Source organism: Myxocyprinus asiaticus, chromosome 3 (assembly GCF_019703515.2).
Source record: "Myxocyprinus asiaticus isolate MX2 ecotype Aquarium Trade chromosome 3, UBuf_Myxa_2, whole genome shotgun sequence".
In the NCBI taxonomy this organism is placed as follows: Eukaryota; Metazoa; Chordata; class Actinopteri; order Cypriniformes; family Catostomidae; genus Myxocyprinus; species Myxocyprinus asiaticus.
The window spans coordinates 32,481,286-32,494,739 of NC_059346.1; the positions used below are offsets into that span (position 1 = coordinate 32,481,286).

Consider the following 13,454-nt stretch of genomic DNA (forward strand, 5'->3'; position numbering starts at 1 on the left):
AAGAATATTTATTTATTTTCTTTGCTCCTATTTGTTTTTATTACAGTGATGTGAAAAAGTAAGTGAAAATGTTCACCAAACATATGTGGGCATATTGATACTGGAACTTGATTCGGTAAAACTAATATTTTGGATACTCATATATTAATGCTTTCATTTAAAAGCAGATCTTTCAGTACTTTCCTCCAGAACGCAAACCATTTACTGTGCATGAACATCTTTTGAGGTTTTTAGAGTAGGTACTTTTTGCCATTTGTCATTCTCTATATATGAGATTGATGTGCATTTACATAGACATTTATAAAGCTTTGTACAGCTTGTTATCTATAGCTTCAACAAATAATGATTTATGCATGTTACTTTAATATTTCAAACTTTACGTCTTTGGAAATGTTAAATATCTGTAGCCATTGGATTTGATAAAAAAAAAAAAAAAAAAACTATTTTTCTGCTGAGAAGAAATTGTATGAAAGTTCATTCGTACATATGAATTCATACGAATTTAAGACATGCAAGTACCTGGATGTGTAATGCAGACGTGTCAGACATTGTGTACATTCGTATTAATTTTATGCCTTAACCCAAACCCCATATAACCACAGAGTAGAGTCTGTTTTGTATGATGGAGCAAAGAGATTGTCGCATATTAGTAGGAGACGAGGGAGAGTCACCTGATTGGCTGTTGATTTCATATGATTTAACCAACTCGTAGCCAGCTCTTACGAATCTGTACGATTTCTCCATGAGAGTGTGTTGTGTTTATACATAGGTCACTGGAAATGGTGAATGATTGAATTGTAGTTGACAGTTTCTATGTGTGTGGCTAATTGTTCCTGTAGTTTTGTCGTCAGAGACTGATGGGAAAGGGCGTGGCAGCAGAGAGAGACAAAAACAAAGAAAGAGGGAGGAGAGGAGGAGGAAGAGAGGGTAAAATATGAAGGACTGTCCAGGCAGTGAAGTAGAAGAGGGGACAGGGAAAAAGAGAAGGACCAAATGGGCAAAGAAAAAAAAGAGAAGGGGACATATGGCAGAGAGAGAGAGAGAGAGAGAGAGAGAGAGGCTGATGTCATCATTTGTGCTGGGCTGTGCTCTCTCCTCCCCTCTGTCTCACATCATTGTAAACACACCCGCACAGGAAGGAGCAAGAACAGGGTGGACACACAAGTCCCCTACATACACACACATAGGAGAACCAGAAATGACGACGGAGAAACACACACACACATTCAGCATCCTTTAAGAGGCAGTTTAGCATCAGTACCAAAGACTCTCCACTCCTCTGTAAGGTAGGCCAGATCTCTCCTGCTTTCTCACTCTCTCTCTAAAGCACACCCATCCAGAAGTATTTATGTTATACATATAAGGCCAAGGCAGCAAGGATTTTTGCATGAGACATTATTAGCTTATTTGTATGGTTTTGAGGAGTTTCAAAATAATACATGGCACATTTATTTAAAAGCAGCCTTTGAATACATATTCAAAACAAAATATTTTTGTTGAATGATACACATGGGATATAGGCTGCATGTACTTGTTTACCAAAGCTTTTTAATTTCATTACATTATGCAAAGTATAATGGGTATATATGACTTGTATTATGGGTAATCTGATTTAATGTAATTTATTTAATTATTCTGTCTATAAAGGTAAATGCAGTGCTCCATTCAGTTGTAGATTTTGCTTTCTGATTAAAAATAGCCTAATAATCTGCCTGGCCAAAAAACCAAAAACCAAAAAAAAAAAACAACAGTAATATTTCTAATATTTCATTGGACTGCCTTTAGCTTTGATTATAGCACACATTCGTTGTGGCACTTTTCGACAACCTTATGCAATGTCACAACATTTATTTTCATCCAGCGTTGCATACATTTTTGGCAGAGATCTTGTATTGATGACGGGAGAGTCGAACCACTCCGTAAAGTCTTCTCCAGCACATCCCAAAGACTTTCAATGGGTTTAGGTCAGGACTCTGTGGTGGCCAGTTCATGTGTGAAAATTATTCCTCATGCTCCTGCTTCCAGGTGCATCGCTTCATGCACTTCCTTTCTTACCCTGACGCGCCCATCACTTTGGAATAGGGTAAATCTGGACTCATCAGACCACATGACCTTTTTCCATTGCTCTGCAGCTGAATCTTTATGCTCCCTAGCAAATTGAAGTAATTTCTTCTGATTAGGTCACTAAAAATTGGCTTTCTTGTGGCCAATCAGCTGTTTAGTCCCAATCCTGTAATTTTTTACAGTAAATCCTTACTTTCACTATTAAACATAGCCATGAGTTCTACTGTCGATTTTTTTACGATGTGACTTCACCAAGCGTTTTAGTGATCTCCGATCACGATCAATCAAGATTTTTTTCCGACCACATTTCTTCCACAAAGTTGACGGTTCACCAATATCCTTCCAGGTTTTAATAATGCGTTGGACAATTCTTAACCCAATTCCAGTGATTTCAGCAGTCTCCTTAGTTGTTTTCTTTGCTTGATGCAGGCTAATAATTTGCCCCTTCTGAAACACAGTAAAATTTTTTCCACGATCACGGGATACGTCTTCCGACATGGTTGTTTAAGAAATGAGAAGCTACACACTACATCAGTTAGGGTTCAAATAATTGTTGCCAGCTGAAACATATGAGTCACTGCAATAATGATCCAATCATAGGCTCTTCAGTATCTGCTTATTTAAATCCAAATGGTGACTTTTTTTTTTTTGGCCAGGCAGTGTATAAGAGAGTAAAAGTATGACAGAGAAAGAGAGAGAGAGAGAGAGAGAGAGAGAGAGAGAGAGAGAGAAAGGAAGCCAGCTGAAGCCAACTTCAGTAAAGTGGACTTCACTAAATTACAGCTTTTAGTGTGAGTAATATACATTTGTGCCTGTGTGAGTGTGTGTATTTTGGGTGTGTACTATAAATTGTGATGTGTGCATGTTGGTGTGTGTCAGCTCTTAATGGAGAAAATGAGCAGATATTTGTTAGTATGGAAGATTATGGAAAAATGAGGGACAGTAAATATGGGTGTATCCATCACACAGCAAGAAGAGCATTACAGCATCAGGACTGTAGCTTTCAATGCAAATAATTATCAGACATTATTGCCATCATTTAGTAATATCACATGAGCAAGAGTGCTGTTGTGCTAAATATAGGTAATAACAGCTGTGCCGATATTCATTACAACAGCACTCTTGCTCGTGTGATATGGATTTTATACTACATTTTTATAAACAAGAAGTTAATATCGAGTAATAACTCCCTCCACCACCCACCCCCCCCCCCCCCCCCCCAACTCTCTCTCTCTCTTTGTAATACTTTATTTCTCCCTCTTATGCTAGATACAGTATAAAGTATAATCTGACGGTATGGCTGAGAGTTCAGGCGAGGTAACACTGACAGATGTTGAGACAGCATTTCGTAAATTTGCGGTTCATGGAGACACCAAGGCAACGGGGAAGGAGATGAATGGGAAAAACTTTGTTAAGCTGTGTAAGGACTGCAAGGTCATCGACGGGAAAAATGTAACCAGCACGGATGTGGACATTGTCTTCAGCAAAGTCAAGTACGATTATGCTTACTTCAACTGACACTTAACAGTCACTACCCAGAGGAAAATGTTTTTCTTTCAAAAGGTTGTTCTTTCATAGCTCAGGAGATGTATTGGAGATCTCAGTTATTTAAGTATTAACTTTGACTCAGATGTTTCTCCTGAAATTACAGACATAAAATGCATGCAAATAAGACAATATGGTTATAAAGCTATCAAATTAATGTGCATAGCACAAATGAGATAATTTGGTCTTGAAAAAAAATTGATGACAAATCTTTGAGTTCATATTGAAATCTCTGACTTTTGATTGCAGAGTTTGGTATCTTGGCAAATAGGAGCAAAGCCTAAGATTTCTACTGAGACTCTAGAGGAGACACTTGTGAGATAACGGCAGTCTTTCTCTCCGAAGAAATGTCTGAGAAGCAGGAGACTTAATTTTAAGTCTCCATTTACTCTCCATTTAATCTTATTGCTGTCAAAGAGAAACAAAAAGATATTCAGTCTCATTAAATCTAATTAGTTTTTTCCTGTTGGTAGGCTTCACTTATTTGTTTAAAGCTGAAGTATGTAACTTTTACAGTGTTAAAATACAGGGCCGTGCACAGACATTTTGAGGGGCAGTGGCTTAAACTGAGAAAAAGGAATTCCCCCAGATTTACGCTTTTCACTTATTGTTATATAGAATAGTATTGTCTACATACAGTATATATTATTATGCTAAATATATAACTCATGAAGAATAATGTATATATCTGTACTTATTTTCTTATTCTGTATACTAATATTAATATCAGTTTAACTTAAAATACGCTTTATATACATTACTTCCTCCCATGGCAAATGATTTTGAGGAAAAACTATTTTCCTGTAGACACAGTCTGAAAGATCCTTTGCTATTTAATTTCATCATGATTCACCTGCTTGCTTGCTGGTGTTCCAGCTTTGCAAAGAAACACTCCCTTAATTAGCCTCCCTCTGCTCTTTTTCTTTCTGTTTCAATCTTCTTTTTTGTGAAGGCATAATAAACAGTGTGCAACAGACACTTTGAACATAAACAATATTTAATACATACATATTTAACATTATGCAGTTAAATTCCACGGCTACTTAAGTGTTATTATCATTTCACTTTTATTTGTTTTTAAATATATATATAGGACTGACCTAAGCTTTATATATGTACGTATACTTTAATACACCGAAAATTGTAAAATACATCTTGCTTTATATATTCAGTTTAGCAACAGTTGAAGGGATCACTTTATCATTCTTTATCATTTATGTTATAACTTTATGATTTAGCTGTGCAGCATCTGATCGTTCACCTTATGAATAAATGCACGTTTTTAACACATTTGGGCCTGCTCAAGCAATGTCAATACTAATTAATGCACATTTTTGACACATTTGGACCCGCTCAAGTGTCAAGCGCCCCTTCCCCTGTCGCTTCTGATCCGCTGCCCTGCAAAACAGCGGATGTTTACATAAACAGTCAAATAGAAATAAAAAAGTGCTTCATCATATATTAATTGCTTTGACGCTGTGAATAAAAAGCATCTGCAAAATGAATATTTGCAAATGAAATTACTTTCTCCAGAGGGGCACCTCAGCCCAGGAGGGCAAAGGGGCAGTGGCTTGGGCCACCAAGCCACCCCCCTGTGCATGTCCCTGTTAAAATACTTTCTTCTATACCATCTTAATATACAGAGACAATTATAAGTAAGCCACTCGTAGGTTAATTTTCTCGAAAACATTGTGCCTCTGTGGCATTACAAAAATTCCTCTGTTTGTTTGAGTGACCTGACAAGCCGACACAACAACATTGACTAAACCAATGGCATGATTTGGGGGCGGCACTATCTGTTTATTTGATCAGCGGCAGACAGGGGATGTATTCAGAAGGCTGTTTGAAAACAATGTTTATTTTTGCAATTCCGTACAGTGGCACAGAAATTAAACACTTCAGCTTTAACTTTTGTGATAAACTTTTTGCCATCCTGTGCATTACAATGGATCTTATGTGTGCATGCATGCATAAAAACATTCAGTATGCATGGCATGGCCTAATGGTTTGTGTTTGTGTCTTTGTATGTCTTTTAGGGCTAAGACAGCACGTGTCATCACGTTTGAGCAGTTCACTTCAGCCATGTCTGAGTTGGCTTCAAAACGATTTAAAGGGAAAAGTCAGGAGGAGGCAGTACAGCTTCTCTATGGTCTCATTGCCGGCAAAAAGCCCGACAACATTGGTGTCACTGTGAGTTACAGCCAATCATAACAGTCTGTTTTGCAGACTAAGCAATTACTAAGGGTTTTCCTCAGTACAATAACCAATCAGCCATGTATAATCTTTCCACCCTTCACCTTTCTGTCAACAGAAAGTGGCAAAAGCCTCAGCTGTGGACAGGTTAACGGACAGCAGTAAGTATACTGGTTCTCATAAGGAGCGCTTTGATCCATCAGGAAAAGGAAAGGGCCGTGTGGGGAGGGAAGACATCCCGGATACCAGTGGATACGTCTCAGCATACAAAGGCCAAGACACCTACGACAGCAAAGTTAAAGAGGATGAATGAGAGAGAAATGGATGAAAGGAGAAAAGTTATTTATGCATGACATAATGTGTATGTCTGAAATATTTCTGATTTTATTTAGCAGCTAGGTCTTAGCTCTCCAGCAAAAACAAATCTCTTGCTCAAACCTTGCATGAAAACCTCTCACAACCTTGTGTTTGCAGTGAATTACACCTACAACTACTTTGAAACTGATTTAGATTTAAAATTACTGTCTCTACATTTCATATCATCATAAAAAAGCTATTTTAGCAATCTGCCTGTCTATTCCTGCTAGTTACTTCCAAAGAGAGATAAAAATGTGTTTTCTGTAATCATGTTACTTAATTTTCATGTGCTAACAAGCGCTTTTGCCTTTGACCTTTGCCTTTCTCAAAATATATATGCCATTCCAATTTTAAACTACCAAATAAAAATAGATTAGTGCTTGAATGTGGAAAGAGATTCTTTTTTTCCCTCCCTTTCTCTGCAGGTTAATATATTTGCTGGCTAGATGCTATTTGGTGTTTGCGCTTCTTAGCTTTGTTGCACTGAGATCTCTGGACTGGAGTCGACTCAAATAAAGTATTTTCTAAGAGATGCCACGTGACATATTACAACACATGTTATGTGATGCTTTGAATCATTTTTAACTTTGCATGGTATTGTTGTGGGCAGAAGTGTGGTGTGTTCCTTTGAACAGGTCAGGAGTGAGGAGACAAACAGCTATCCTTTCCTGGGGAAAAAAGCATTTTTGATTGCTTGGAATTGATAGCAGTTCTACCTGAGATTCATTCTTGTCATTGTCATTGTGCATTTCATTGTGTTGTTGTATTGTGTAGTATTATAGTGTGAAGCTCAGTGGGGTTTTGTATTTCATTGTGTTTGAGGTAAGTCACAGTTACAGGAGCCGATTTCCATCTTGACTGAGGGCAAAAGAATATTAGCCTTCTTTTTATTCATAGTACTGTTGTAAAGCTCCCCTTTGCAAACAAATAGTCACACACACACACACACACACACACACACACACACAAACCTAAATCTTCCACCATAAATGAACACAGAGGAAGGTGGAGTGCTGAGGCTATGAAGCAGACCACAACACAGATTTGATTCGCTCAAGTGACACTCAAACAAGGCAGAGCAGAAACAGGGAAAGGTGAGAGACATGAAAGGTGAGAAAATCACTTTTCTATACAGAAAGTAGTAGATTTATTCAGAAAGTAAGAGGCTAATATGTCAAAGTTGATTGCACTTGTTAACCTTGCAGTGTATGAAGATAACCTTCTCAGTGTAGGTAGAATCTTATCACATTTCAGATTATTTTTAATTTATTATTTATTTTTTTGTTGTTTTGCTTGTGTGTAAGATTTGGGGTTAGAGGTAACATTTGTTTATTTATTTTTTTAAATAAAATATTTATTTTAGTTATTTATATAAATTGTATTCATTGCAATCCATTCTAAGGCTCAGTCTAAAGTCTATAAAAAAGATGTATTAGAAATAGCTTATTAATTATAAAAAAAATAAATGAAACAATTTTAACTATTTAAAAGTCAAGGTATTTTTATTCCAGGAATCATAAATATAATGTATAATTTAATATATAATATATTAAAATGAATACACTTCTTTAATATTTAAGAGTCAGTGGCACAATATTCATATAATTTATTTATATTTTGTTAGTTATTAGTGACAGACTTGTAAACATTTGGTCTCATTACACTCTGTTCCTAATGTAAATATCTGACGTCTCTGAGCAGTTGTACAGGTGGTTTAGTTGTGTCATCAGAAATGTGACAATGACAATGTTAATACCCTTTCTAAACAATTTAATCAGGAAAAGGTGTTGTTGTGCTATTCTGTGTGTTGCCACTGGTGCTGGGGCAGCAACGGACCTACTCCTGGGATGGAACAGGACAAGCTCCTGCTCCAGATCTCAGCAACCATAAGATTTATTACAGATCTCCTTCTAACAGCTTAGAAATAAACTACAACTAAACAAAATATACACAGAATTTGGATGGAGGGATATTTTATTAATTAAAGCTGAAATGTGTAACTTTTTCAGTGTTGAAATACTTTATATGTATAATAGCTAAATATGTAGAGACAGCTGTAAGCAAGCAATTTGTAGGTTAATTTGCTAAAAAAAAAAAAAAAAAAACCTGTAAACTCTGTATCTGTGGCGCTATAAAATTCCTCTGTTTGTTTTGAGTGACCCATAGAGCCCGACACAACATTGGCGTGAGTTGGGGTTGGGACTATCTGTTTGTTAGATCAACAGCAGACAGGGCCAGAAAGCTTTTTGAAAACAATTCCGTTCAGTGGCACAGAAAGTACACACTTTAGCTTTAATGTCGGACTAATATTATTATTTCTCTCTCACTAGTGTGTCTTGCTGACCAGGACTCGTGTGGCTGTTGTGTGATGCAGAAGCAAAAATGGCAGTTAGAACAGTATTTAAACTCCAGTCTGAATTCACTGGAGGACTTGCGAGCAAAAGCACAGACTACACTCAGAAACATCAGAAGTACTACCTACATGAATGCACAGACTCTGATTCTCACCTAACAAACTTACTATCTCTAAGCATAGACATCACCTCAAAGGGCACTGACTCTTGAATCTCAATAGCCATTTTTAAAGATCGCTGTGGTTACTTTGTATGGTTTAGTGAGAAAGAAACATGTAATTTGCCTCTATTTATAACAACACAGCCACATACATGTGCTGTATATATTTAAGCAATATCACATGAGCAAGAGTGCTGTTGTTCTGAATATCAGCACAGCTGTGATTTGACCACTGGAACTAAGCTGCAGGCAATCAGTGTTTTTGAATGTAGCTCTAAATTAAACAAATTGTTCTGGTTCATTTTCTTTGTTTTGCTGGTAAACGACTCAAAGTTGAATCAATGATTGAATGACTTAATTATTTGTCACCATCTACCGGTGTAATGAACTAGTGAGGGAATCTAAACAAATCTTTTTGGTGAAAAGATTCAAAAGACTTGAATCACTGGGATGAATCAAAATCACCATCACTGCAATAGCTGTGAACACAGACAAGTGGAGTGGTACAAACAGTGATATAAACACTAAATATTAGCACATTTACAATGCTGATTGGCCAATCAAATTTTAGGACCAGAACTAACTGTTGTATAAAGTGTTTTTTATTTAGATTTTTTATTATTATTATTTTAATCAGCTTACATGTTCTTTGTAACTCTTAAGAGAATCGGGTGGCATTTTCTGTGGGTCTAACCGACAAGAGACGCTGTGTTGGTCCAGTGAGGACAACGGCAATAAATGTGGTCTATCAGAGCATCTTTATCAACATTGGAGAAGCCTATAACTCTACCACTGGTGTGTTTACGGTGCCACAGTCAGGCGTGTACAACCTGGCACTAACTGTGTTCAGCGATGCAGGGTCACCAGGCACACCACTGGCTGTTTGCACCAGTATCAGACGGAATGGTGTGGCACTAGCAGCACTTAGAGAGATGTATGTTCAAGACCAGGAAGACCAGGCCACTGCGGTCTTACTCGTGGAGCTCCGCGTTGGGGACCATGTTTCCGTCAGTCTACAGGCTGGCTGTTGGCTGTGTGATGATCAGAACCATTATAACACATTTAGTGGATTTTTGCTGTATGCTACAGAGTAGGGCAAACACACAGGCTCTCATGCTTATATCTCACATGATTGTGCCTATGGCAATTTACAAGAAAGTACAAAGTTTAATGAATGGTTTATGTAATGCAACCTGTTTTGAACTCACAGAATAAATACACTGTCATGTAAGAAACTTTGGAATTACAAAAACACTTCTATTAAAAGGAAAGATCAGTTACAAAAATGGCTTAGATTCTATTCGATATTTGTCATAGTTATGTGCTGTTTAAATATAAAGATCCTGAACATATCTTACAGTATATTCAAGTTACAGTATATTTTTCTCCATAGTAATATTAAGTATTTCAACCAGGTATCTATTCATATTTACCAATATGTTAAGAAGAACAAAGCTCAGATTCCTGTTTGTGTATACAGTATGTGTTGGTTAAATGAGTAGAGAATTTTGTGGAATTGTTCCCTGAAAAGATTTGTTGGTTGGGTTTAGGGTGAAAAGGCAAATTTACATTTTTTGGCATTACATTTATTTTATCATTTGTTAATCAATAATTATCAATAAATCTCTCTTCTTTTCCTATACAACATTCCTCTGATTTTTTTCTTTTTCTCGAAGAGACATTAGCAACTTATTCTAACCCAAAATCTAAGCACCACAAAATCCCAGTCACACTATTGACTTCCTTTCTGCCAGTTTGATGCAGATATAAGAGATACAGTTGAGTGGATTACATTTTTAACATAGATGCTGTTATAGGATTACAGCACTGAGATGAACTGCATTAAAATAAATATTCCGGGTTCAGTACAAGTTCAGATCAATCGACAGCATTTGTGGCATAATGTTGATTACCACAAAAATGAATTTGGACTTGTACCTACTTTTCTTTTTTAAAAAAAGCAAGAATCATGGTTACAGTGAGGCACTTACAATGGAAGTGAATGGGGCCAATTTTTGGAGGGGTTAAACAAAGAAATGTGAAGCTTATAATGTAAGCTAATTTTTTGCTTATGCACATTTTTTTGCTAATGTAAGCACTTACATTAATGATTCTGTTAAAACTCATGTATTAATTGAGCTGTCAAAAAATTTAAATCATCATTTTACAGTCATTTTAGGGTTTAAGTGTTTGTTGACATTACATCGTCATGGCAACAAAGTTGTAAAATTGGCTATAACTTTACACAATAAAGGTTAGTGAGTGATTTTATCACACTTAAATCATGTTTACATGCATATTGTTTATATCTTGTGGCTATACTTTTGAAACAGTGAGTATTTTAATGTTTACGAATTTCCCCTTTCACTTTTATTGTAAGTGCCTCACTGTAACCCTGATTTTTGCTTTTTTTAAAAGAAAAGGAGGGGCAAGTCAAAATTTATTTTTGTGGTAATCAACATTATACCACAAAAGCTGCTGACTGAGTTTAACTTGTATCGAATCCCTGAATATTCCTTTAAACTACACAAACACTCCTACATTATTCAGTCTCACAAAAGTATAAATCATTTGTAATATGTGATTTAGCGACAAGTGATTAGATCAGTCAGGACTACACCCACATACACACCCAAATGTGCAACCACCCGAGAGAGCTGACCTCCTGATGCTTTTGTCCTCCTGTTTTATCTGTTCTGAATCTCCACATATCACATACACATTAATCAGTTCACTCCAATGGGAGACATCTGAGAGTGTTTTGTGGTTCCTTGAGATTTGACATCATAACTGCAATAGGCAAGGCAAGTTTATTTATATAGCACATTTCATACACAATGGCAATTAAAAGTGCATCACATAAAAATGATAAAGAAAATACAAGATACATATATTTTTAACATGAAATAAGTATACATTTTTTAAAAGTTAAAATGAATAAAATGAATAAAAAAGAAAAAGAATAATCTATGCGGAAGAGTAGATTCAAAGAGTAGAATCAAAACAAGCAAGAATGTTAGCCTTAGTCACCATTCACTTTCATTGTACGTTGAAAAGATGCAATAAAAGTTAATGGTGACTGATGCTAAAATTCTACTAAGATGCTAAAAATTCACTTGGGGTTGGAAAAATATGAGGGTGAGTGAATGATGACAGAATTTTCCATTTTCGGTGAACTATCACTTTAAAGCCAGTTTGAGTGATATACAGAGGAGCTGTCTCAAAAGCATTTAGCCAATAAGGAGTTTCTCGTTTCTGTGAACTTGGAGGATCTGAAGAATCCAACACCAACAATGGATACAACCCTGCACTGAGTTCTGCACACACACACATCTTCTCTCTCTGAAGGAGAATGTTTGTACCACCAGGTGGCACTGATGAGACGAGTGCTCTGAGGCCACTGTGTGCAAGTAAGTATAGCTGTGGGCCAAGGTCCAAAAAGGGGCGGGAGCTCCAAACCGCCAGCAAAGACATAGGAGTCCCTATCCCATCCCTGGGTGGAAGTGCCACCATCTTTGTAGCATGCCCAACCCCCCTTCTGGACTACCTAATTTTGCTTTCTTGTATGCACACACTGCAAAAAGTGAAAAGTGCAGTTGTTATCAGTTGTTAGTTGTTTCTACATGATCAAAATTACTTTTGTTGGTTTGACAAACTATAAGTTTAACAATATGAAATAGTATTTTTGACTTGAATAAAACCAGTTAATAAAAATTTTAAAACATGAAGCCCCTTTGTGGGTTACTTGTCAGTGCAAGAGACAGACATATGCATCTCTGACTCCCCACTTGCAGTAACATACTTTTACACATACATACAGATATAGACATTCACAGACATCTAAAACAGCAGTTTTTCCTCACAGTTGGAATTTCACCCTGTGTGTGTGAGAAAGTGAGAGAGTGAGGAATCCCACGCATAGCCCCTAGCCTCTCTGTGTTATCTCATCTCAGTGAGTAACACACACGCCCCTGTGAGGCTTCTACACATGATGAATCACAACACGAGCAACAACAGGCTCCGCTGAGCCCAGATTTCAACAGTCTAGTATTGTGGGTAACACACGTCACATACTGATCAGAATTTTTTATTTTTTTTTAAATAGTCCAAGTTACTTGATTTTTTTTAACATCAGACAAACGTACACAAATCCCACAATATATTCTATACAGTAATTATTTTACAAAAAATAGCAACGTAGCTTTCATTTATTAAATGAATTTCATAAATTATACCCAGAACACAGTGAACTAAAGCTGTGATAATGCATGGGTATGATTATAAATAAATAAATAAATGATATAACATTTGTGTAACTTGCAGAGGATAGATAAGTTAACTATTACAAAATGGTCTCTAACAAACATAGCTGTAGGGTTAGCCCCCCTAAATTTTCCTTTCCTAAAGGTCAAAATGCCCCCCCCCCCCCCCCAAAGATCTTTTCCAAGTGCCAGCCCTGCTAACAAAACTCAAAGGAAGTTGCTCAGTTTGGTGTTACTATGGGAACAGAGCACAAATGATCATATCATTCCAGGACGCTTTGCTCAATAATGTCATGACTCATGTTAGAGGACATGATTTTTTGTTGCAAAAGGGGCATGTACATGTATGTCTGTCGAAAAGTTAAAAGCAATAATTTTCTGAGGTTCTCTCTTTCTTTCACTGTCCCTATGCTATGTTTACCATCCCAGGTCTTTTTCATTTCTCTCTTAGCTGTCATATTTGCATGTATCTATTCTGTAACTTTCCGTTTCATCAAACCTTGTAATCAGTAGCCCACA

General features: G+C 36.6%; 2 protein-coding genes across 2 annotated transcripts; both read left to right on the top strand.

Annotated features, from left to right (window-relative positions):
* Positions 1-1,112: 1,112 nt before the first annotated feature.
* Positions 1,113-6,544, top strand: LOC127420505 (tubulin polymerization-promoting protein family member 3-like). The gene is made up of 4 exons (XM_051662855.1): positions 1,113-1,286; positions 3,334-3,557; positions 5,646-5,799; positions 5,921-6,544. Exons 2-4 carry the CDS (start codon positions 3,361-3,363, stop codon positions 6,113-6,115), a joined length of 546 nt encoding a protein of 181 aa, XP_051518815.1. The 5' UTR covers positions 1,113-1,286; positions 3,334-3,360; the 3' UTR covers positions 6,116-6,544.
* A 718-nt stretch (positions 6,545-7,262) lies between these two features.
* LOC127420592 (complement C1q-like protein 4) lies at positions 7,263-9,926 on the top strand. The gene is made up of 2 exons (XM_051663006.1): positions 7,263-7,269; positions 9,337-9,926. The coding sequence occupies exons 1-2, from the start codon at positions 7,263-7,265 to the stop codon at positions 9,765-9,767; spliced, it is 438 nt and encodes a 145-aa protein (XP_051518966.1). The 3' UTR covers positions 9,768-9,926.
* Positions 9,927-13,454: the final 3,528 nt, after the last annotated feature.

Coding starts and splice junctions, on each gene's coding strand:
- LOC127420505 (XM_051662855.1), top strand. CDS start 3,361: ATGGCTGAGAGTTCAGGCGAGGTAACACTGACAGATGTTGAGACAGCA. Junction 3,558..5,645: donor ATTGTCTTCAGCAAAGTCAA/GTACGATTATGC, acceptor TATGTCTTTTAG/GGCTAAGACAGCACGTGTCA. Junction 5,800..5,920: donor CCGACAACATTGGTGTCACT/GTGAGTTACAGC, acceptor TTCTGTCAACAG/AAAGTGGCAAAAGCCTCAGC.